Here is a 23,884-nt window from a genome sequence, read left to right on the forward strand (position 1 = left end):
ATCATCCTAGCTACTCTGGCGGCTGAGATCTGAGGATTGTAGTTCAAATCCAGCCCAGGCAGGAAAGTCCATGAAACTCTGGGCCTGGACACTGTCCCTCAGCTCTTCAGCTCAAGGCTAGTGCTCTACCACTTGAGTCACAGTGCCACTTCCGGCTTTTTCTGAGTATGTAATATTGAGGAATCGAACCCAGGGCTTCATGCATGCTAGGCAAGCACTCTACCACTAGGCCACCTTCCTAGCAGGTGCTTAACTACGGTTCAGGCTGTGTTTGTGCATGGTCCTTAGAGGAGGAGGAGGTAGATTGGTGTGGCTGATGTACAGTTTGTGCTTTCCCCAGGGCCTATCTGATTACACCCATCCTGGCATCCCGTCCTTGAAGGAATTCTGGGCTCACCTCACCTTCAGTGAATTGGCAATATCCCTGTCTAACATCACAGCCTTGTACAGGTATCACCAACATCATGACAGTGGAGTTACCCGGATGTTCCTCCTACAGCATAGATGTGGCCTCTTAGAGAGGGAACAGAAGCCACTAAATCTAGATAAGGACCCAGAGGGATAATGGACACATAGTCTCGAGTTGTGGGGCCCAGGAGCTATGGACCATCCTCAGCTTGGCGAGCCATGAAAAAGAGGCATGCCGGGTGCTGGTGGCTCAGGCCTGTCATCCTAGCTACTCAGGAGGCTGAGATCTAAGGATCGTGATCCAAAGCCAGCCCGAGCAGGAAAGTGTATGAGACTCTTATCTCCAATAAACCACCAGAAAACCGGAAGTGGCTCTGTGGCTCAAGTGGTAGAGTGCTCGCCTTGAGCTGAAGAGCTGAGGGACAGCGCCCAGGCCCAGAGTTCAAGCCCTACGACCGACAAAAAAAAAAAAAGGATGCACATGTTGGTCACCCACACTGGGAGGGATTCCCCTTTATTTGAATTTGCTGCTTGGTGGCTAGGCACTGCAGGTGACTCTCGATATGAATCAGTAGAGCATCCAACATATGAAGGACCCCTAGGAGGAGGGTGCGGTCTGAGACGGTGGCCCGCCGTTTCCAGGGACAACTGGGGTTGGGGGTCACTTGTGACTGTTGAGACTAGGAGCAAAAGACAGGAGGGAGGGGGAGGGGGAGGAAGGCAAATGTCAGCAAAAGAATTCGGGAAAAGCCATAGGATGATGGGGGTATAGTAGATTAAAGGGGATGGATCGGGAGGGAGGCTTAGGAGGATAGACCGATGGCAGGGGTGGGGGGGGGGTGTCATGAAACTAGGTGGGCATGGGACCCATGGATGGCTAGGGGAGGGATGGGTTGGATGGGGAGGAGTACTAGAAGAGAATAAATAAGCCAGATGCTTGTGGCTCATGACTGTCATCCTAGCTACTCAAGAGATTGAGATCTGAGGATTATGATTCAAACTCAGCACAGGCAGGAAGGTCTGTGGGACTCTTATCTCCGATTAACTGGCAGAAAACCGGGTGGGTGCTTGCCTAGCATGCATGAAGCCCTGGATTCAATTCCTCAGTATCACACACAGAGAAAAAGCCAGAAGCGGTGCTGTGGCTCAGGTGTTAGAGGGTTAACCTTGAGCAAAAGCAGCTCAGGGACAGTGTCTAGGCCCTGAGTTCAAGCCCCAGGACTGGCGAAAAGAAAGAAAGAAAGGAAGGAAGGAAGGAAGGAAGGAAGGAAGGAAGAAGGAAGGAAGAAGGAAGGAAAGGAAGGAAGGAAGGAAGGAAGGGAAGGAAGGAAGGAAGAAAGGAAAGAAAGAAAGAAAGAAAGAAAGAGAAAGAAAGAGGGGAAAGAGGGAGGGAGGGAGAAGGAAAAAGAAAAAAGAAAACCAGAAGTGGAGCTATGGCTCAAAGTGGTAGAGCACTAGCCTTGAGCAAAAATGTTCAGCCGGGTGCCAATGGCTCACACCTGTCATCCTAGCTACTCAGGAGGCTGAGATCTGAGGATCGCAGCTCAAAGCCAGCCCGGGCAGGAAAGCCCATGAGACTCTTTATATCCAATGGACCACCAGAAAACCGGAAGTGGTGCTGTGGCTCAAGTAGTAGAGCCCTTGCCTTGAGCTGAAGAGCTGAGGGACAGCATCCAGGCCTAGAGTTTAAGCCCCATGACTTACCCCCCCCCCCCAAAAAAAAAGGAGGGAAGAAGGGAGACAAATAAGCCGGGCAGCTGATCCATTCCTAGGGAATGGTCAGGACACGTGGACAGATGCAAGAAAGGAGATGGGGGGGGGGGGGGTGAGTGAGGTCTGACAGGAAGGCTGGTGGGAGAGGAATGGGTGGAGGATACGGGTCTTCTGGGCATGAGTGGAAGCAGCTCACCTGATTTGTAGTGAGCTGGGGAGATCGCTTCCGTTGCATCATCACACGACTGATCACCAGCATCATGGTGGTAGTGATCGTGACCCCAGCCACAGGGTAGATGCGGTTCCCTCCCAGGCCCATCCAATAGCCAGGACAACCCAGACCACCTCTACAACCATCCAGCCTCTCCGGTTGGCATCCCCAGGGTTGTAAGTCTAGCCCCACCTGATACCAGACGGGGCGTGACCAGGCATGGGTTGGGGCAGACATTGCTAGTAAGAGCAGCGGCAGTAAGAACTGAACACTCAGCATAGCTGCGGCCACTGTCAAGAGGCCGGAACCTGGTTGCCTGGCAACCGGCAAACACCCCTCCCCCAAGGGCAGGGTCAGCTCTGAGGTACCAAGTTCCAGCTGGGCCCATGGCCCTTTTTATTTATTTACTTATTTATTTAGTTTTCGGTCAGTAATGGGGCTTGAACTCAGGGCCTGAGTGCTGGCCCTGAGCTCTTTTTGCTCAAGGCTAGTGCTCTAGCACTTTGAGCCACAGTGCCACGTCCAGTTTTCTAGTGGTTTACTGGAGATAAGAGTCTCAAGGGCTCTCCTGCCCAGGCTGGCTTTGAACCACGATCCTCAGATCTCAACCACCTGAGTAGCTAAGATTACAGGCGTGAACCACCGGCACCCAGCAATTAATTAAGTTTTTAATGAAGCAGCCTGGCCAGAAAAATCAGAGGTGGTAGGGTAACTGGGTGGGGGTGGGGGGCGCACAGATCTGAGGGTGGGTACCACTCTTCCAAAAGACTCTTCCTGGAGTCTTTTCTCTTTTTCTTTTTTTCTTTGGTTAGTCATGGGGCTTGAACTCAGGACCTAGGCACTGCCCCTGAGCTCTTTTTGCTCAACGCTAGTGCTCTACCACTTTGAACCACAGTGCTACTTCTGGTTTCCTGGTTGTTCGTTGCAGTTGGAGAGTCTCACAGACTTTCCTGCCCTGGTTGGCTTTGAACCATGATCCTAAGATCTCAGTCTCCTGAGTAGCTAGGATAACAGGTGTGAGCCATTAGCATTTGGCTTTGAAGGAGTCTCCTACCTCCTTCTGTATCTCCACCCTCAACTATCACCCCTCTAAAAATCTAAAACACCTTCCACAATCTCTAATGTTCACTGTTTCCTATCCTGCAATCAGGGGTTTCGTGTCTCAGATGAAGGAGCCATTACCCATACAGAAAAGATGAGGGAGGGAGGGAAGAAAGAAAGGAAGGAAGGAAAGAAGGAAGGAAGGAAGGAAGGAAGGAAGGAAGGAAGGAAGGAAGGAAGGAAGGAAGGAAGGAAGGAAAAAGGCTTCCTTTCTTAACTTCCTGAAGAATCCAGCAGGCTTGTGATTTCTGGCATGTTTTACTTCTTAGAAAGTCACCTTTTTTTTTTGGGGGGGGGGGGGTCCGGTCGTGGGGCCTGAACTCTGGGCCTGGGCGCTGTCCCTCAGCTCTTCAGCTCAAGGCTAGCGCTCTACCACTTGAGCCACAGCGCCACTTCCGGCTTTTTTCTTTTTGCTTATGTGGTGCTGAGGAATCGAACCCAGGGCCTCATGCATGCAAGGCAAGCGCTCTGCCACTGAGCCACCTTCCCAGCCCCAGAAAGTCACCTTTTAGTGCAGGGTGCTGGTGGCTCACGCCTGTCATCCTAGCTACTCAGAAGGCTGAGATCGGAGGATCAGGATTCAAAGCCAGCCAGGGGGAAGAAATGTCCATGAGACTCTTTTCTCCAGTGAACCACCAGAAAACCAGAAGTGGCACTGTGGCTCCAATAGGTAGAGTGCTAGCCTTGAGTGACAAAGCTCAGGGACAGTTCCCAGACCCTGAGTTCAAGCCCTATGACTGACAAAGATTAATAATAATAATAAAATCACCTCCTAATAGTTAACTCCTCTTCAGACCCATCTCTCTAGTGTGACCTGTGCAATTTTCTTCAAAGCTCTTCTATTTGCTATTCTATTCCAATTCCCCTTTCTAGCCTGCCTTCTATTTAGCCAATATTTACCAACTGCCCATTCCTGGCGCCAAAGGAAAGTGGGACAGAAACAGACAAAAAGTTCTGACTTCCTGGGCTGAGGTTGGCAGGGGGTGGAGGGGAAGGAGGACAAGGGGTGTGTAAATATAGTGCCAGGCACTGGCAGAGGCCATGATTAAAAATAGAAGCGGGCAAGGCGCCTGGGTGGCTTGGAGGACAGGACAGCCTCTGTTCACCCTGGAGATCTTGCCTAGTGCCCAGCACACAGCCTGGCGCCTGGGCAGTACCCGATCAGGACCTAATGAATGGCAAAGTTCACCTGTTGAGCAGGTGATCGGAACCCTACAGTGTTCAAAGTATGCCCAGATACTTTAGTCACATAATATTTACCGAACAGCCCATGAGGTCAATACAGCCATTCCTCTACTGATCAGGACAACACGGAAGCCTAGAAGGATCCAAGGGTTCTTTCCAGTCATTCGTGTTAGCTGATCAGAAAAGAAGCCCCACTTCTCCCAGGGCCACATGGGAATGTTAATATTTTATAAATCTGTACTTGCTTCTTAGCTGAAGTGTTTTGTTTGCCTCCTGGGGCTTGAACTCAGATCCTGGGCACTGTCCCTGAGCTTTTTTTTGTTTTTTTTTTGGTCAGTTATGGGGCTTGAACTCTGGGCCTGGGCACTGTCCCTCAGCTCTTCAGCTCAAGGCTAGCGCTCTACCACTTGAGCCACAGCACCACTTCTGTTTTTTTTGGTGGTTTATTGGAGATAAGAATTTCACAGCCTTTCCTGCCTGGGCTGGCTTTGAATTGCAATCCTCATATCTTAGCCTCCTGAGATTACAAGTGTGAGTCACCGGCGTCCGGCTCCCTTAGCATTTTTTTTTTTTTTTTTTAGTCAAAGCTAGCAATCTACCACTTGAACCACAGCACCATTCCAGCCTTTTCTATTTATGTGATACTGAGGAACTGAACCCAGGGCTTCATGCATGCTAGGGCAAGCACTCTACCACTAAGCCACATTCCCAGGCCCTACTTATGGTTTTTAAATGGTTCATTGGAAATAAGAGTCTTTCACTTTTCTGCCCAGGCTGGCTTTGAATCTCAATCCTCAGATCTCAGCATCCGGAGTAGCTAGGATGACAGACATGAGCCACCGGCACCAGGGCCTGCGTGCTGTTCTTGAGCTTCTTTTGCTCAAGGCTAGCACTACCATTTGAGCCACAGTACTACTTCCAGCTTTTTCTATTTATGTGGTGCTGAGGAATTGAACCCAGGGCTTCATGCATGCTAGGCAAGCACTCTACCACTGAGCCACATTCCCATCCATTCTCCTTGGTTCTTTATGATGTCTCCCTGACACTGCCCTCTCCCAGATATTCCCAACTTCTACCCCTCTCCCAGCCAGACGGCCACCATGCTTATAGTACAGCCTGGACTTATGTACACAAGTCTTTATTTCTGGTGCTGAAAATAGACACTGCTTCCTCCCTGTAATCCAGCCAAGACCGGCTTGACTTCAGCGCCCTGTCTCAGGCCTGCAGCAGTGATTGCAGAATTCCAGGCTCTCTGTCCCTGAGTTATGACGTTTTTGTTCATGGAGGATTCTTCTGGGTGGCACCTAGACCTGGCCAAGAGGCAGGAGAGTTTCTCACCAATGACCAGTTCCAATTTCCCGAGGTAGGCAGTGGTGGGCTGGGTAGCAGCATGTTCAGAGTTTGGTGGCCTGAGTAGGCAGAGGAAGGAAGATTCTAGTTAGTTTTCCAATGGACCCCCTCCAATTTCTTCTCTTGGGGACTGCCACCCCACCCCCACCCACCCTGAAGGGAACAGATTTTTCCCCTCAAAGGGCAGGAAGGGAAAAGGTATGATATGTCTCCTGGGGACAGAGCTATGGTTATTGACATGGAGCAGCTAGAGTTGGTGGGAGGGGGTGTCTCAGAATTAGGCCAAACAACAAATTAACAACAACAAACCCCACTAAAATAGCTCAGTGAGCCAGAAAGCTTACCAAAGTGCAAGTGAGGGAATCAGGTTTGGTGTGTTGAAGGGCAAAAGTCACAGCATCATGGACGGAAACGAAGATATGCTGTTTTGTGATGGAAGCATCAAAGAATTGCCCAGCCTCAAGCTGGGCCACCACGGGACCTATAGGCAAGAAGAAAGTCATTCTTAACTCTCGGGACCATGAGGAACTGCAACCTTTCCCCACCTCTCATCGACCCTTCTAGAATGTTCTGGCCCTCTTCAACCTTTCAGCCCCTGTTTTATTTGTGTGTGTGTGTGTGTGTGTGTGTGTTGGTCCTGGGACTTGAACTCAGGGCCTCATGCTCTATCACTTGGCTTTTTTCTTTTTTTGCGGGGTAGGTTGTGGGGCTTGAATTCAGAGCCTCTTTGTGCTTAAGGCCAGCTAGTCCTCTATACTGGAGCCATAGCGCTATTTCCCGTTTTTAAGTGGCTCATTGGAGCTAAGAGTCCAACAGACTTTCCTGCCCAGGCTGGCTTTGAACCACGATCCTCAGATCTCAGCCTTCTGAGTAGTTAAGATGACAGGCATGAACCACCAGCATTTAGCTTCACCTTGACTTTTTCTTTTCTTTTCTTGCCAGTCATGGGCTTGAACTCTGGGCCTAGGCACTGTCCTTCAGTTCTTCAGCTCAAGGCTAGCGCTCTACCACTTGAGCCACAGCACCACTTCTGGATTTTTCTGCTTATGTGGTGCTGAGGAATCAAACCCAGGGCCTCATGCATGCAAGGCAAGCACTCTACCACTAAGCCACCTTCCCAGCTCCTCATTTGGCTTTTTCTACTCAAGGCCAGTACTCTACCCTTTAAGCCACAGCTCTATGGTTGGCTTTTATTTTCTTTCTTTCTTTTGGTACCAGTCCTTGGGCTTGAACTTAAGAGCCTGGGCACTGCCCCTAAGCTTTTGTGCTCAAAGTTAAGCCTCTATCACTTGAGCCATAGCTCCTCTTCCATATTTTTGGGGAGTAGTTTATTAGAGATAAGTCTTACAAACTTTCTGGTCTGGCCTAGTTTGGAAATAGGATCCTAAGATCTCAGGCTCCTAAGTAGCTTGGATTACAGGTGTGAGCTACCAACACCTTGCCACCCAACCCTTCTTGACTCCTGACCCCCAGGTTATCTCTGACCTCCAGTTTCTCGGTGTTGAATGCTTAACTGATTAGCCCACAGAGTCTTAACCTCTAAGCCAAGTAGCGTGGTCCCTACCTGTAATCTCAGCTACTTGGGAGGGATAGGCAGGAAGATACTCTGACCCATCTCAGGCAATGTGAAGCAAGATCATATCTCAGAAAAACTAAACATAATAGAAGATCTTCAGCTAGTAAGGACAAAACCCTGGTTCAGTCTTTAGCACTGCCCACAAGTCCCATCTGCTCTTCCTCAATTTCTCCCACTGACCCCCCACTCAACATACTGTTGCAGGCCGCAAGGTACACCTCCACCTCCAAATCCCGGAAGTCACGAAAAATCTGTAGCAACAAAGGGGCTGGATTCAGGGGAGCAGTCAGGCAGACTTAAGAAGGGGGAGAGGTGCTGGGCGCCGATGGCTCACACCTGTCATCCTTGCTACTCAGGAGGCTGAGATCTGAGGATCGCAGTTCAAAGCCAGCCTGGGAAATTAAGTTCATGAGACTCTTGTCTCCAAGAAAACCAGAAGTGGTGCTGTGGCTCAAATGGTAGAGCGCTAGCCTTGAGCTGAAGAGCTGAGGGACGGTGCTCAGGTCCAGAGTTCAAGACCCACGATGGGGGAGCTTGTGGGATTGGAGGGACCAGAGGGCTCAGAGGGCTGGTCCTGGGGCTTGAACTCAGGACCTGAGTGCTGTCTTTGAGCTTCTTCTTTCTTTTTCTTTTTTTTTGGTCAGTCATGGGGCTTGAACTCAAGGCATAGGCACTGTCCTGGAGCTCCTTTGCTCAAGGCTAGCCTTCTACCACTTTGAGCCACAGCTCTTCTTCTGGCTTTTGTGGTGGTTCATTGGAGATGAAAGTCTCATGGACTTTCCTGCTCAGGGCTGGCTTCAAACCACAATCCTCAGACCTCAATCTCCTGAGTAGCTAGGATTATAGGAGTAAGCCAATGGCACCTGGTCCCTTACTATTTTTTTTTCTTTATTTGCCAGTCCTGGGGCTTGAACTCAGGGCCTAGGCACTGTCCCTGAGCTTCTTTTGCTCAAGGCTAGCACTCTACCACTTGAGCCGCAGGGCCACTTCCAGCTTTTTCTGTGGATGTGGGACTGAGGAATCGAACCCAGGGCTTCATGCATGCTAGGCAAGCGCTCTACCACTAAGCCACAGACACATTGCCAGTCCCCCTTACATTCTTTAAGTTCTTGATGCACACAGTGTCTACGAAAGAGAGTGTGCCCAGGTCCAGGATAAGAGTGTGGAAGTCTGGCTGAGGCAGACCTAGGGACTTCAGTGTGGGCACATTGGGGGTCTTGCTAGCTTCTTGATCGTTGACTGTTGGATCTTCTATCTCGTCCCCTGTGTTCACCTGTGTGGGGAAGATACACATGCTGAATGCACCCCTAACAATAGGGTGAAATCAGAGATTCTGAGGACTGAGATAGTGGAGGGAACAGAATATAGACAAAGCTAGGGTCAGGCACTGGTGGCTCACACTTGTAATCCTAGCTACTCAGGAAGCTGAGATCTGAGGATCACTGTTTGAAGCCAGCTCTGGGCAGGGAAACCCCTGAAAATCTTATTTTCAGTGAACCAAAAAATCCCAAAGTGGAGCTGTGGCTCAAAGTGGTAGAACATGAGCCTTGAGTACAAAAGCTTAAGGACAGCATCTAGGCCCTGAATTCAAGTCCCAGAGCTAGCACAAACACAAAGACAGGTAAGAGAGCCAGGTGCTGGTGGCTCACACTTATAATCCTAGCTACTTAGGGAGCTGAGATCTGAGGACCATGGTTCAAAATCAGCCTGGGCAGGAAAGCCCACGAGACTCTAACCTCTAATGAACCACCAGAAAAGCAGAAGTGGTGTTGTGGCTCTAAATGGTAAAGCACTAGCTTTGAGTAAAAGAGCTCAGGGACAACACCCTGAGTTCAAGCCTCATGAACAACAACAACAAAAAGACCAGCAAGAGATACAGGACAGGAGAGCCTAACATACATGCGCAACTGTTCTAGGCTTACTGAAGACACAAGAAGGGAAGAAGTTGGGGAGATCACAGCTTACCCTCAGCCAGCCAAGGACAGGCAAAAACAAAACCGTGCACTCATACACCTTGGTACCCCAACTTGGCTAAGTCTTGAATTGAATTTGGCTCTTATTTTATTTTCCAGTCCTGGGGCTTGAACTCAGGGCCTGGGCACTGTTCCTGAGCTTCTTTTGCTCAAGGCTAGCACTCTACCATTTGAGTCACAGCGCCACTTCCAGCTTTTTCGGTGTATGTGGTACTGAGGAATTGAACCCAGGGCTTCATGCATGCTAGGTGAGCACTCTATCACTAAGCCACGTTGCCACCCTTAAATTAAATATTTTTTTCAATGTTATAAAGGTGATGTACAGTTTCCTAAGTCAGGTAATGAGTACATTTCTTTTTGGACAATGTCACCCTTTCTTTACTTTTTCCCAGTTTTTCTCTCCTGTCCCTACCCACAAGTTATACAGCCCATTTTCCACATCGGGCCTGACCTTTTTTAGCTCAAGCTAGCATGTTACCTTGAGTCACAGCTCCACTTCAGGCTTTGCTTGGTAGTTAGTTGGAGAGAAGGGTTTCATAGACTTTCCTGCCCTGGCTGGCTTTGAATCATTACCCTCAGATCTTAGTCTTCTGAGTAGCTAGGATTACAGATGTGAGCCACCAGTGCCTGACTACCAGATTAGGATCTTAGGGCTTCTATAACTCTAGGTTTGCTTGTTTTTTGTTGGTCACAGGGCTTGAACTCAGTGCCTAAGTGCTGTTCCCTGGGCTCTTTATCTTAAGGCTAGTGCTCTACCACTTTGAACCACGTACCACTTCCGGTTTTCTGGTGGGTAATTGGAGATAAGAGTCTCATGGACGTCCTTGCCTGCGTTGGTTTTGAACTGCCATCCTCAGATCTTAGCCTCCTGAGTAGCTAGGATAACAGGTATGAGCCACGAGGGCTGGGCAACTCTAGGTCTTTTTCACCTAAAGTTGAGATTATGGACAAAAGTGTCAATACATAGCATTCTACATTATCAGCAATCTTCCTGTGGTGTCTCAGCCATCATTCCATTCCTCCCACCACTGATACCAAAGCTCCTTGGCTTTTTTCACAGTGCATGTGTGGATCTACAGCGCATGGCTGGCCCCTCCTCTGCTCCTCTCTCCTCACCTTGACTCTGGAGCCTTCTACATCATTGTTCTTTATATCTCCAAGGCTGGTGTCAACATTGATGGAAACCGACGTGCCTTTGGAATGGGAAGCCTAAACCGGGGAAAAGGAGAGACATTGTAGAACTTGTCCAGCTGCCTATAACCAGGCAGGAGAGGCACCATTCTCTGGCTGTGGGCAAATAGTAAGGCCAGGACTCAAAGCTTCAGGATCTGGGGCAGCCAGGCTGATGATGTCAGGGTTCTGATTAAATCCTGGGAATAGTCATAAAACAATGGAAAAGGGAGCCAGGTGCTGGTAGCTCACACTTGTCATCCTAGCTCCTCAGGAGTCTGAGATCTGAAGATTGAGGTTCAAAGCCAACCTGGACAGCAAAGTCTATAAGACTCTTATCTTTCATCAACCACCAGAAAACCAGAAGTGGAACTGTGGCTCAAAGTAGTAGAGCATCAGCCTTGGGCAAAAAAAAAAAAAAAAGAGCTCAGGGACAATACCTAGGCCCTGAGTTCAAGCTCCACAATTGACCAAGAAAATAAATAACAAAGGCCTGATAGAAAAGCCTGGGAAAGCCGGGCCCTGGTGGCTCACGTCTGTAATCCTAGCTACTCAGGAGGCTGAGATCTGAGGATCGCGGTTCAAAGCCAGCCCGGGCAGGAGAGACCGTGAGACTCCTATCTCCAATAAACCACCAGAAAACCGGAAGCGGCGCTGTAGCTCAAGTGGTAGAGCACTAGCCTTGAGCTGAAGAGCTGAAGGACAGTGCCCAGGCCCAGAGTTCAAGCCCCACGACCGACAAAAAAAAAAAAAAGAAAAGAAAAGCCTGGGAAGAGCAACAGCAGGGCAGGAGGTAGAGGTCAAGGTACAGATTGGCTGGGGTCCACAGCAAGGCAGGAGGCAAGCAGAGGGCAGGGTCAAGACTCAGATACTGAGAATTCTGAGGAGGGCCTGCCTTTTTCTGAGACTTCTGATCTTTCTGCTGTTGTTTTAACTTCTTCTCCTGCTTCTTCAGCAACTTCTTCTTCTGAGCGATGAGATGGTCCACATCCACACCACACTAAAGGCAAGAGTCAAAGGTGGGGGTTGGGGGGTATTCTGGGCAAGTGAAGGATCCTTGGATACTCCCTGGGGGAAGTCCAGCCTCACCTTCTTCTTCAGGGCATCGCCATAGAGCTCTGCATTGGCAAAGTACATGGTGGCTGAGGAGCGGAAGACCTTCACACCTGGGACCTCCTTGGCCTGGGAATGAAGTGTAGTTGAGGTTAAACCATCCTTGCCTTCTGCTGCATCTCCTTTTCCCATCTAGAGTACCTGATACACATCACCCTACCTTCTGTCCCCCAGCCTAAAGTTCATGCCTTTCCCAGAGCCTGAACTATGAGCCTTATGGTAGCACCTTGACTCTCTGTCTCTCTTTCTCTCTTCTTTCTTTCTTTCTTTTGTCAGCTCTGGGGCTTGAACTCAGGGCCTGGGCACTGTCCCTGAACTTTTGTTTTTCCTCAAGACTAACGCTCCACCACTTGAGCCATAACTCCACTTTCAATTTTCTGTTGGTTAAAATTGGAGATAAGAAGCTAGGCATCAGTGGCGCATGCCTGTAATCCCAGCTACTCAGGAGGCTGAGATGAAGATACCAGTTCAAAGCCAGCCTGGGTAGAAAAGTTTGGGAGACATTTCTTTTTTTTTTTTTGTCAGTCGTGGGGCTTGAACTCTGGGCCTGGGCGCTGTCCCTCAGCTCTTCAGCTCAAGGCGAGTGCTCTACCACTTGAGCTACAGCGCCACTTCTGGTTTTCTGGTGGTTTATTGGAGATAGGAGTCTCACGGTCTTTCCTGCCCGGGCTGGCTTTGAACCGTGATCCTAAGATCTCAGCCTCCTGAGTAGCTAGGATTACAGGCGTGAGCCACCAGCGCCCAGCTGGGAGACATTTCTTATGAACTACCAGACAACCAGAAATGTTGCTGTGGCTCAAAGAGGTAGAGTGCCAGCCTTGAGTCAAAGAGCTCAGGGACAGTGTCTAGGCCCTGAGTTCAAGTCCCATCACTGACACACATAAAAAAAAACAAACCAAATCAACACTAGAGATAAGAGTCTCATGAACTTTACTGTTTGGGCTGGCTTTGAACTACGATCCTCAGATCTCAGCATCCTGGGTAGTGAGGATGACAGGTATGAGCCACCAGCACCTGGCTTCCTTGTCTTTCTATATCAACCCTACCTAGGCTTTCTCTCTGCCTGGCATAAAAACAGAACAAATAAGCACAGACACAAAGTGCTTTCAGGGCCCTGTCAATATGGAACAGACTCACAAAATCCTGCTCTGTTGGCCTACTCCACCCCTCAGATCTCCTGTTCAGCCGGTCACTCACCTCGGAGTACTCTGTCACTCACCTCGGAGTACTCTGTCACGTCTCTGTAAACATCCGTGTCTGGAAGTTGCCCCAGGATAGAGTAGTGAGGCCTGTAGAGGAGAAAGTAAGCACAAGAAGAAAAGAGGCAAAAAAGACAGGCGTTGGTGGGTCACGCCTATAATCCCACCACTCAATAGGCTGAGATTTGAGGATTGCAGTTCAAAGCCAACCTGGGCAGGAAAGACCCCATGAGTCTCTTGTGTCCAATGAATTCCCTCAAAAACTGGAAGTACAGCTGTGGCTCAAAGTGATAAAGTACTAGCCTTGAGGAAAAGAGCTCAGGGACAGCAGCCAGGCTGTGAATTCAAACCCCACAACTGACAAAAATAAATGAATAAAAAGAAGAAGAAGAGACACAGAAAGGGGCTGTGATCCTCACCTCCCCACAAAGCTAGCGGGAGCCAGTGTGGAACTTATTCCTTCACCAGCTGGAATTGAGGGGTGAGCAAGAAACACGTGACTCACAGCTGGGTCCGGACCACCACAAGCAGCAGAGAGAAGCCTATTGCAACCGCCAGGCCAATGTCCAGATTCAGCAGAATGGTAGCCACAAAGGTCACCAGCCAGATGAGCTGAAAACGGAGAAGCCAAGGGTCAGCGGGTCCAGGGGAGCTAATGGTTCCCAACTCGAATCAAGAGTCATTCAGGAAGCTGAGATTGAAGGATCATGGCTTGAAGCTAGCCCAGGCAGGGAAGTCCATGAGACGCTTAGCTCCAATGGCTCTAGTGGCAGAGTGCCAACCTGGAGTGGAAAAGCTGAATGGAAAGGGGCTCAGGCCCTGAGTTTGAGCTCCAATGCACACACACACACACACACACACACACACACACACACACACACACACACACACACACACACACACACACACACACACACACACAGGTCCAGAAGGATCACTGCACCTGAAGCTCCCAGCCCCAGGTGCCTGAGCCTCACCAGATCCATTCGATTCGTCTTCCAGAGCCGGCATATGTCAGAAAACTGCATCATCATGCCTTTTAGGTTGACAATGATGGTAGCTGCCAGGACTGCCTGTGGTAGGAATGTCACCAGGATGGCTGAGAGGTACCCAGATGCTGACAACTCCAACCACCCAGGCCTGACTCCAAAAACTGGGCACAGCTCCATCCTACAGCAACTACCACCCAATGTGACCCTAACCATTTGGCTCTGACTCTGAAAAGCCTTTGTTTCTTTTCTTTTTGCCAGTCCTGGGACTTGAACTCAGGGCCTGGGCACTGTCCCTGAGCTTCTTTTGCTCAAGGCTAGCACTCTACCACTTGAGCCACAGTGACACTTTTGGCTTTTTCTGTCAAAGTGGTACCGAGGAATCGAACCTAGGACTTTGTGTATGCTAGGTAAGCACTCTACCTCTAAGCCACATTCCCAGCTCATGATTCTGAAAAGTTCTAACCTCTGATCTTTGCTTCTGAACTCATATCCTAAAGCCCTCAACTTGAACCCCATGGTATCATGAATCTGTGTCCTTCACTAGGAATGAAGCTTGACCAATCTGGCTTGGCCCAGGTCCTGAAGCCTGATTGGGAGGGGTGAGAACTCACCTTGGGCAGGTCTTTGAAGAGCTCCCCAAGTTTGAGGATGATGAGGAGGATGAAAAGGGAAGATACAGCCCCTGCAACCTACAGAGTACGGACAAGAAGGGAGTAGAGGTGAACCGGGTAGGAGCTATGGGGGTGGGGATGTGGGGACCACATCCATCGTCCTTCCTTCCTTCCTTCCTGTCTGTCTTTCTGTCTGTCTGTCTGTCTTCCTTTCTTCCTTCCTTTCTCTTTTTTTCTTTGCCAGTCCTGGGGCTGGAACTCAGGACCTGAGCACTGTCCCTGAGCTTCTTTTGCTCAAGGCTAGCACTCTACCACTTGAGTCACAACGCCACTTCCAGCTTGAAGTGGTACTGAGGAATCGAACCCAGGGCTTCATGCATGCTAGGTAAGCACTCTACCACGAAGCCACCTTCCCAGGCCAGGCTACATCTTTGTACATCAAGCTATGTCTTCCCCTCTAGCCACACCTCCAAAACACCCACCTGTGTGTTGCCTCCAGTGCTCTCCTGGACCAGGCTCCGAGACATAGAGCAACTCACGGGAAAACACTGGAAGAATCCCCCAATGAAGTTACTGAGGCCCAAAGCCACCAGCTCCTGGTAGGGGAGGGTGAATGTGAGGAACTCATTTAGAGGTGCCTGATCGGGCTAACGCACCCACAACCCTTCACACCCACTCAATGGCCTCCAAAGATTTGGGTGTCTGCTTGTCCTACACATTCATTTATTTATTTGGTCAGTCGTGGGGCTTGAACTCAAGAGCCTGAGCACTGTCCCTGAGCTCTTTTGCTCAAGCCTAGTGCTCTACCACTTTGAGCCACAGCGCCACTTCCAGTTTCCTGGTGGTTCATTGGAGGTAAGAGTCTCACAGACTTTCCAGCCTGGGCTGGCTTGAACAGCGGATTTTCAGATCTCAGCCTCCTGAGTAGCTAGCATGACAGGAGTGAGCCATCAGCGTTTGGTGTCCTACACATCTTTGTTTTCTCCTTCTCAATCCCACCTGAGTCTCACCTGGGCCCCCCCCTCTCCACTTCCTCTCTACCACCAATTCCTGGGATGCTTCTGTCCAGCTGTGGTGCCCACACCATGCAAACCTGGTTGCTATCCACGCGGTAACCATGCCTCAGGGCGAAGATCTTCCCTAGAGAGATGGCAATGGCGAATCCAACTACAGCAATAGCAAAGGCGTTCCCCACCAGCTGTGCAAACAGCTCAGGCTTGGGGGCTTCTGGAGGTAACAGCCTACAAAGACACACACACACCTGCAAGGTCAGAGAAAGGGCCTGCCTCTGGCTGCCCCAACCTCCCTACCCCAACTGAGGTCCACCTTACCTTGCAGGAATATTGCCCACAACATCCACCCCATATCTTTTCTTTAGTTCCACACCATAAGAGATGCCTGTAGCCCCAATGAGCTGGAGGGGATAGAGGAGGGCAATGTGGAGAATGACAGAGTTAGGGGTAAGGAGGTGCTGGCATTCTTTTCAGGGAGATGAAGAAGACAGTTTGTGGGCTGGGAAGGTGGCTCAGTGGTAGAGTGCTTGCCTTGCATGCATGAGGCCCTGAGTTCGATTCCTCAGCACCACATAAGCAAAAAGAAAAAAGCCGGAAGTGGCACTGTGGCTCAAGTGGTAGAGTGCTAGCCTTAAGCTGAAGAGCTGAAGGACAGTGCCCAGGCCCAGAGTTCAGGCCTCACAAAAAAGACATTTTGGGGAAGAAGCACCAGGATAAAGCCTTCTTCCCAGAGATAGAAAAGTGTGTGTGTGTGTGTGTGTATGTTGGTCCTGGGACTTGAACTTAGGGCACGGGTGCTAACCCTGAGCTCTTTTATTCAACTCTAGCACTCTACCACTTTGAGTCATAATACCACTTCCAATTTTCTGGCGGATCATTGGTGATAAGAATCTCATGGACTTTCCTGCCCAGGGCTGGCTTTGAACCATGATCCTCCTATTTCAGTGTCTGGAGGAGCTAGGATGACAGGCATGAGCTACAGAGGCCAGGTCAACCAGATGGCTTTCTACTGCAATCCCAACCCCCAATACACAGGAACCTCCCACAGAGACATCCCCAAGTCACTCTGAAATACTGTGAGGCTTCACCCTTGGGCAAGGATTTCGTTTTTCTTTTGGTGCCCATCCTGGACTTTGAACTCAGGGCCTGGACACTGTCCCTGAGCCTCTTTTGCTCAAGGCTAGCACTCTACCACTTGAGCCACAGCGCCACTTCCAACTGTTTCTGTGTATGTGGTACTGAGGAATGGAACCCAGGGCTTCCTGCATGCTAGGCAAGCACTCTACCACTAAGCCACATGCCCAGCCCCTGGCAAGGATCTTTCTAAGTGTTCCCTTGTCCTCTGCCCTCCACCCCCACACACACCCCGACCCTCTCACCGTGAGCAACTCTCCAGGTATGGGCAGGGGCAGATACCGCTGCAGTTTGTCATTCAATAGTTTCACCAACACAAGCACCACTCCAGCCACCAATGCGGTGATCACCGTGCCGACCACGGTCTCTGGCAGTTTTGAGCAGATCTCTAGCAGCATCTGGGGAGAGATGCGGTCAGCCAATACTCAAGTCATGGGGCACACCTTCCTCACCCGGCCTCTACCCTCACTCACATAGATGAGGGACAGTGGCCCAGAGCGACTGGTCAGAGAGATGCCAAACACATACTTGAGCTGGGAGATGAACACTTGCACAGATGCAGCCGTGGTATAGCTGCGGACCAGAGGCTCCGACAGGTAGGTGACCACGAAACCAAAGTGGACCAGGCCAAGCCCCACCTGTAGATACACCAGAAGTCAAGGCCAGGAAGCAGAGCCCAAGATAGGTGGGTTCGGAGGAGGCTGTGTGCCAACAGGAAAAGTGATGGCCATCAGACACAATCAGACAGATCTGGGAGGAAATGGAGGGGGGAGGGGGGATCAGAGAATGCAGACACAAACACCTTCCACACCTGGAAGAGGCCGACCAGGACACTCAGTGTAGAGGCGATCTGCACACGAGTCTCACTCTCTGTCCCGTTTGCGAAGCCATTATCCGGAACCAGAGATTCTGTTACACTCCCCACCATGACAGACATGACAGCAAAGGTCCCTGGATGGAAAGGGGACACCACGGAAAGAGAGGTCTGCTGTGCTCTAGAGCCTTGGTCTTCATGAATGCCATCAGACTATGGCTATACAAATGGAGTCAGGGCTGGCAAATTAGGTAAGCCAAAGTCAGAAATGAACTCTGAGCTCACAAGGTCCTCTCCTTCTCCCTCTTCCTCTTCCTCTCCCTCTCTCTGCCAGTCCTGGGGCTTGAACTCAGGGCCTGGGCACTGTCCCTAAGCTTCTCTTGCTCACAGCTAGCACTCTACCACTTGAGCCACAGAGCCACTTCTAGCTTTTTAATCTGTGTATGTAGTACTGAGGAATCGAACCCAGGGCTTCATGCATGCTAATCAAGCACTCTATCACTAGGCACATTTTCCCAGCCCAACAAGGTTCCTTTAGGGGTGTGTGTACTAGGACTGGGACTTGAACTCAGGGTCTGGGGGCAGGGGGGGGAGTCATTCTTTCTGTTTTTGTTTGTTTTATCAGTTGTGGAGCTGGAACTCAAGGCCCGGGTATTGTCCCCAAGCTTCTTTTGCTCAAGGTTAGCACTCTACCACTTTGAGCTATACCACCATCTCTGGTTTTCTAGTGGTTAATGAGAGATCAGAGTCTCACAGACTTTTCTACCCAGGCTGGCTTTGAACCCTGATCCTTGGATCTCAGCTTCCTGAGCAGCTAGGATGACAGGTGTGAACCAATAGCATTGGGTGCCATTCTTTCTAAGCCGGCCTATAGCTCCACTTCTGGTTTAGATTAGAATTTCACAAGCCAGGTGCTGGTGGCTCATGCCTGTTATCCTTGCTACTCAGGGGGTCAGCCCAGGCAGGAAAGTCCATGAGACTCTTATTTCCAATGAACCACTTAAAATCAGGAAGTGGAGCTATGGCTCAAAGTGGTAGGGTGCTAGCCTTGAGCAAAAGAGCTCAAGGACAGTGCCAGGGGCCCTGAGTTCAAGCCCCATGACCAACAAAAAAAACAAAAAACAAGCCGGGGGCACTGGTGGCTCACACCTGTAATCCTAGCAACTCAGGAGGCTGAGAGCTGAGGATTGTGGTTCAAAGCCAGCCCGCAAAGCCAGCCTGCACAGGAAAGTCCGTTAAACTCTTATCTCTAATAAACCAGCAGAAAACCAGAAGTGGCGCCGCAGCTCAAGTGGTAGAGTGCTAGCCTTGAGATGAAGAGCTGAGGGACAGAGCCCAGTCCCAGAGTTCAAGTCCCACAACCGACAAAAAAAAAAAAAAGATGGGGCTGGGAAAGTGGCTCAGTGGTAGAGTGCTTGCCTTGCATGCATGAGGCCCTGGGTTCGATTCCTCAGCACCACATAAGCAGAAAAAGCTGGAAGTGGTGCTGTGGCTCAAGTGGTAGAGCATTAGCCTTGAGCTGAAGAGCTGAGGGACAGTGCCCAGGCCCAGAGTTCAGGCACCATGACTGGCAAAAAAAAAAAAAAAGAATTTCTCAGACTTTTCTGCTTGGGCTGGCTTCCAACTGCAATCCTCAGATCTCAGCCTCCTGAGTTGCTAGGATTACAGGCGTGAGCCACTGGCATCTAGCTTAGCACTCGGGCCCCTCCTGTGTCTATTAGTCTAAGGACAGTGGAATGAAGAAGGGAGTCAGGGCCTGCGTCACACTTACTGGGCATGAATTGCTTCATCCATTCACTTCCTCCTAATCTAGATACCAGGAGGTTGGAGATGCCCTTAATCTGGGACCCCAGTTAGTGGAATGGTTCTGTCTGGGATACCCCATCAGCCAGCTTCCTAGTGACTTGACATGCACATTCCCCTCTCCCCCAAGCTCTCCAGGTCTGCTCAGCCCTCCGTCTCCCTATCCTCCAGGGGAGAGATGGACAGCCTCCTGGAAGGCTAGGTCTGATTCCTACTTACCCACAGAGATATGTCTGGAAGTTCCAAAGAGGAAGTAGATGAAGACGGGGTAGAAGGAACTGTAGAGGCCATACACAGGGGGCAATCCAGCCAGGAGGGCATATGCCAAGCCTTAGGTGGAATGGAAGCAATACAAGTTTGGAGATGAGGATCTCAAAAGGTTGGGGGGGGGAGGAATTCAAACCCTAGGTCAGGGGGCTATAGGTCAAGGGTCACAAGTGAAGAGTTCCAAGCATGGGGTATCCTAGACTTGGAAGTAGGCCAGTGCTTTCAAGGTGACTTACCCTGTGGGAGTTGCATGATGGCCACACTCAAGCCAGATAAGAGATCACCCAAGAGCCAGTCACGCACCCGATAGCGGGGTAACCAAGCTAAGACTGGAAGATGTTGGAGCAAAAAGGCATGGGCGCGAGATCGAGAGCATCTAGAAACAGGTATTGATACCTATTAAAGATGGGAATTATTTGGACCCCATTGGAACGCCCCAATTTTTTTTTTTTTTTTTTATCTTGGGCCTTACTGAAACCAAGTTTGCCACTGGCGGGTCTTAGGTGCTGAGCTCCTGTGTCCCAGTGTCTCTAGCTGCTCCTGGTTCAGCAAGGGTCTTTCCACGTGATAGTCTCGCTTGTGTAGCTCCATCTGGCCTAGCAGACAGCAGTGTCTGTGTATCCTTTGGTCTAGGGTGACAAGAACAGAGACTGAGTGAGGGTACCTCCCAAGTGTAACCTTCTTTATACTTCTACTTGATTTGTTTTCCCTCACTAGATCCCAAAGATCAAGTTAAGATTCAGGTTCCCAGCCCGGCACTGAAGGCTCACGCCTGTCATCCTAACTACTCAGGAGGCTGAGATCGGAGGAACATAGTTCAAAGCCAGCAGGGGCAAGAAAGTCTGTGAGACTCTCCTCTTGAGACTGTGGCTCAAGAGGTAGAACGCTAGCCTTGAGCTGAAAAGCTCAGGGATAGCACCCAGGCCCAGAGCTCAAGCCCCACAATTGACAAAAAAAAAAATAAAAGATTCAGGCTCCCAGCTCAGTCCCTGCGGGGCCCCATGCTCACACCCAGGCAGGGGTAGTACCTGAACTTTGGCTCGTAGAAGCCTTTCTGGGCCAAAGTCCCTTATAGAGGGATAGCAAGATGAGTGCTACACATTCAGCTTAGGTGTGGCTGCCCAGCCCCGAGTACCAGTCCAGGTCCAGGTCTAGGTCCAGGCTGACTGCCTTTCTTAGCTCCCTCCTCCTAGGCCCTTGCCCTCTGGGATCAGATCCTTGTCCAATCCCTCCCAAGTCCTTCTCCAGATGCCCTATGAGCTTGCTGGCTAAGAGCAGCAAGCTACAGGTCTGCAGATAAGACAATTCTCTGCGTAGGGAAGAATGGTTTTGTTCCTGAGCCTCTGGCCTCTAAAGTCCGGATTTTGAGAAAGTGAGGCCTAGACAGAGAAAGCCAATGGTAGGGAGAGGGAGGGGAATCTCTGAGAAAAAGGGTCTTTCTAGAAATAGCAAGTTCTCATTTGAAGAGAAGGGGGAGTGGAGAGGCTCTCACGTTAAGTAGGGAATGATCTCACCTAGAAATGAAGCTTACAAGGGACCAGTCTCAGCAAGAGGGAATTGGAATCCTGAGAGAGTATTCACCAGAAGACAAGTTCTGATCTGTTGGAAAGATCTAACCTGAGGGTTAAAAAAAAAAATCTCCAGAGGGGCTTCTGCAGCTCAGCCCTGTCATCCTAGCTACTCAGGAGGCTGAGATCTGAGGATCATGGTTCAAAGCCAGCCCAGGCAGGAAAGTCTGTGAGACCCTTATCTCCAATGAAGCGGGCCAGAAAACTGGAAGTGGTGCTCAGATGGTAGAGGCGCTTGCCTTAAGCTGAAGACAGCGCCCAGGCCCAGAGTTCAAGCCCCACGACCGACCCCGCACCCCCCCCAAAAAAATCTCTGACTGGGAGGAATCTCTCTCATGGACTAGGAGTGGGGGCGGGGGGAGAGAAGCTCTGCCCCAGAACAGATAAGTGGAGGAGGTTTGGGGTGGGGAGGAGGAGGGAGAGGAGAAGCCGTTTTAGCGTGTTGGGAGAAAACTTTTAAGTCTGATCGAGGGGGGGTTCACCCGGGTCCCCACCTAGGGAACAGGAACTCACCGGGTGGCTGGTCCCCAGGGTGCCGGGACGGTCCTCCGCACCTCCTCCGATCTTGTCTTTTTTAAAAGGGTTCCCTCCCCCCTCCCCCCCTCCCTTAAGGCGGGACACGCGCCTGGAGGGCGGAGCTCCCGGGGAGGACACCCAGGGCCGGCCAGCTCCCGAGCGCTCCTTTCTACTCCGGGCTAACCGCACCACGCCATCTATGGATTCCGGGACGGGGGTAGGGGGTGGGGGGCAGCCAGAGGCGGTGAGCAATCTGCCGCCCCAAGCATCCCCCAAGCACCCCCAAGCACCCCCGAGCTGGAGCATCTCCAGAGGGCCTAGCACCCTCCCTCCTCCCGGCAGCCTCAGGCCTGGGGCTGGGGGTGGGATGGTGGGGGTGGGGACCGGGGGAAGGGGATGGGTGGGTGGGGACAGGGGGAGGGGGGTGGGATGATGATCGGGGGGAGGGGGGGTGGGATGATGATCGGGGGGAGGGGGGGGGTGGGATGATGATCGGGGGGGAGGGGGGGATGGGAGGGGTGGGATGATGATGATGGGGGGCCGGGGGATGGGGGGGACGTGGATGGGTGTTGGGGGGGGAGGGTGTCATCCTGGCTCCCGCCCCCATCCCTGGCTGCAGAAACCCCGGCCTCCAGCGCCACCCGCCAGCGCACGCGTCGAGGTGTTTGCAAAGCAGGAGGAAATCGCTGCCCCGGGTCCGGCGGTTCCCCTTTTCAGAACCGATCCAGGCCAGTCGGGAAGCCCCTCCCCACCCTCACCCTCCACCACGCCCGAGCCCGCGCCCAGCACTCACTCAGAAGCTTCCGCCAGCCCCATGGCTGCTCGCTGGGGGAGGGGGGGGAGGGCGGGGGGGGGGGGGGCGGCTGCGGATCCGGGCTCGGAGCGCAGAGACCACCCGGCCGGAAGGCGGCGCCACAGCCCGGATGCGGTCGGCTGGCTACGCGCGGGCGAGGCAGAAAGCCGCTACTCGGCGCGAGTGAGGATGCGTCATTTTGGACCAATCAGAGCACGGGGGGTGTGGCCGAGGGACGAACCTGGGGGGGGTTTTAACCCTTTCCTCCCCGGCGGCCTGGCTGATGGACGCCTGTCAAAATGCTCCTCTCTTGGGAACGATACAAGAACGGGAACCGAGGGCCTCCAAGCCCCTATGAGCGAGTGATGGAGCTGGTCCTAGGTCTTGGGTTTGCCAGAGGGTGAGGAGAAAATCCCTGAATAATCCGGCCTTAACCCTGTGGGGTGGGGGGAGGGGGTGGAATCCAGGTCTGTGGAGCCTCCCCTGCCTTCAAGCTGATGATGGTTCATTCCCAAGTTGTTTTGTTTTATCTGTTTTTTTCAACTTTAGCTACTTAGCATGAGGATCTTCACCTCCTCAAAAATCAGTCTGAATGTTGCTGATCTAAGAGGAAGTCCATCTTCTGGCTAGCTTCAAGCCAGAAAGGCCTAGTGGGGGGCTGGTGCTGCCCTTTGGGCAAAGCAGGAACTGTAAGGCAAAGCAGGAACTGTAAGGTCAGCTCTGAGAGCTGGACTGAAAATTGGATAGAGCCACAAATGCCTGGCCCTGAATACGAGGTCCTGCCATACTACTGCCATGATCAGGAAGGTGGGGGGGTTTCCCTTGGTACCCTAACTCCAACATCTGTAAATCCAACTTCGAGCCCCCATCACAAGAAGAAGGGCGCCAGGTTTCACAGTATAAAGAGGTGGGAACCTAGTCCCACTCTCCCTTGAAGCTCAGTCTAAAAATAACTGGGTTTTCTTGAGCCAGGAAGGCTCAGATTCCTCTCAAAGGTCAGTCTGACCAATCAGTCCCTTCACAGCCACCATCCAACCCCAACAGAAAGAGGCAACCATCTGTTTTCTATAGAAGTTTATTCCCAAAACAGAGCGTGTGGCTTCACGGAACAATTTTACACAGAGAGGAAAAGAGGGCTGCTGGGGTGGAGGAATGGGGGGGGGGGGGGAGAGGAACCTCTCCAGAAAGGGGGATCTACAGAACCTAGGGCATAGCAAGGAAACCCCCCCACCCACAGCAGGCCACAGCCCTTCAAAGGCTGGAATTCTTCTGGGTAAAGGAGAGCTAGCTGGGTTGCTGGCTGGTGAGCTTTAGCACCAGTCAGTGAAACAGGATTTTTTTTTTAAATCTCCTCCGAAATTACTCCAAAAAGTT

General features: G+C 51.3%; 2 protein-coding genes across 2 annotated transcripts; both read right to left on the reverse strand.

Annotated features, from left to right (window-relative positions):
- Nucleotides 1–896: 896 nt before the first annotated feature.
- On the reverse strand, nucleotides 897–2,611 carry Tmem89 (transmembrane protein 89). Its single transcript, XM_042665873.1, has 2 exons — nucleotides 2,318–2,611; nucleotides 897–1,079 (listed from the first exon to the last, which is right to left on the reverse strand). The coding sequence occupies exons 1-2, from the start codon at nucleotides 2,609–2,611 to the stop codon at nucleotides 897–899; spliced, it is 477 nt and encodes a 158-aa protein (XP_042521807.1).
- A 3,129-nt stretch (nucleotides 2,612–5,740) lies between these two features.
- On the reverse strand, nucleotides 5,741–22,533 carry Slc26a6 (solute carrier family 26 member 6). Its single transcript, XM_042665961.1, is given in 22 exon segments — nucleotides 5,741–6,027; nucleotides 6,313–6,449; nucleotides 7,741–7,795; nucleotides 8,641–8,817; nucleotides 10,634–10,726; nucleotides 11,583–11,687; nucleotides 11,777–11,869; nucleotides 13,020–13,089; nucleotides 13,505–13,611; nucleotides 13,977–14,072; nucleotides 14,603–14,680; nucleotides 15,085–15,198; nucleotides 15,696–15,843; nucleotides 15,934–16,016; nucleotides 16,995–17,147; nucleotides 17,223–17,387; nucleotides 17,561–17,700; nucleotides 19,586–19,696; nucleotides 19,870–20,009; nucleotides 20,106–20,228; nucleotides 20,230–20,262; nucleotides 22,511–22,533. Coding segments are annotated over 22 exon segments (2,259 nt in total). The 3' UTR covers nucleotides 5,741–6,012.
- Between the last annotated feature and the right edge of the window lie 1,351 nt (nucleotides 22,534–23,884).

Source organism: Dipodomys spectabilis, unplaced genomic scaffold (assembly GCF_019054845.1).
Source record: "Dipodomys spectabilis isolate Male_0828 unplaced genomic scaffold, ASM1905484v1 ptg000360l, whole genome shotgun sequence".
Lineage (NCBI taxonomy): Eukaryota > Metazoa > Chordata > Mammalia > Rodentia > Heteromyidae > Dipodomys > Dipodomys spectabilis.

What these genes read in the sequence shown, in the direction of transcription:
- Tmem89 (XM_042665873.1), bottom strand. Translation starts at nt 2,611, where the DNA reads ATGCTGAGTGTTCAGTTCTTACTGCCGCTGCTCTTACTAGCAATGTCT. An exon ending in CCCAGCTCACTACAAATCAG is followed by an intron (nt 1,080 to 2,317) that starts GTGAGCTGCTTC and finishes TAGTCTCAACAG; the next exon opens with TCACAAGTGACCCCCAACCC.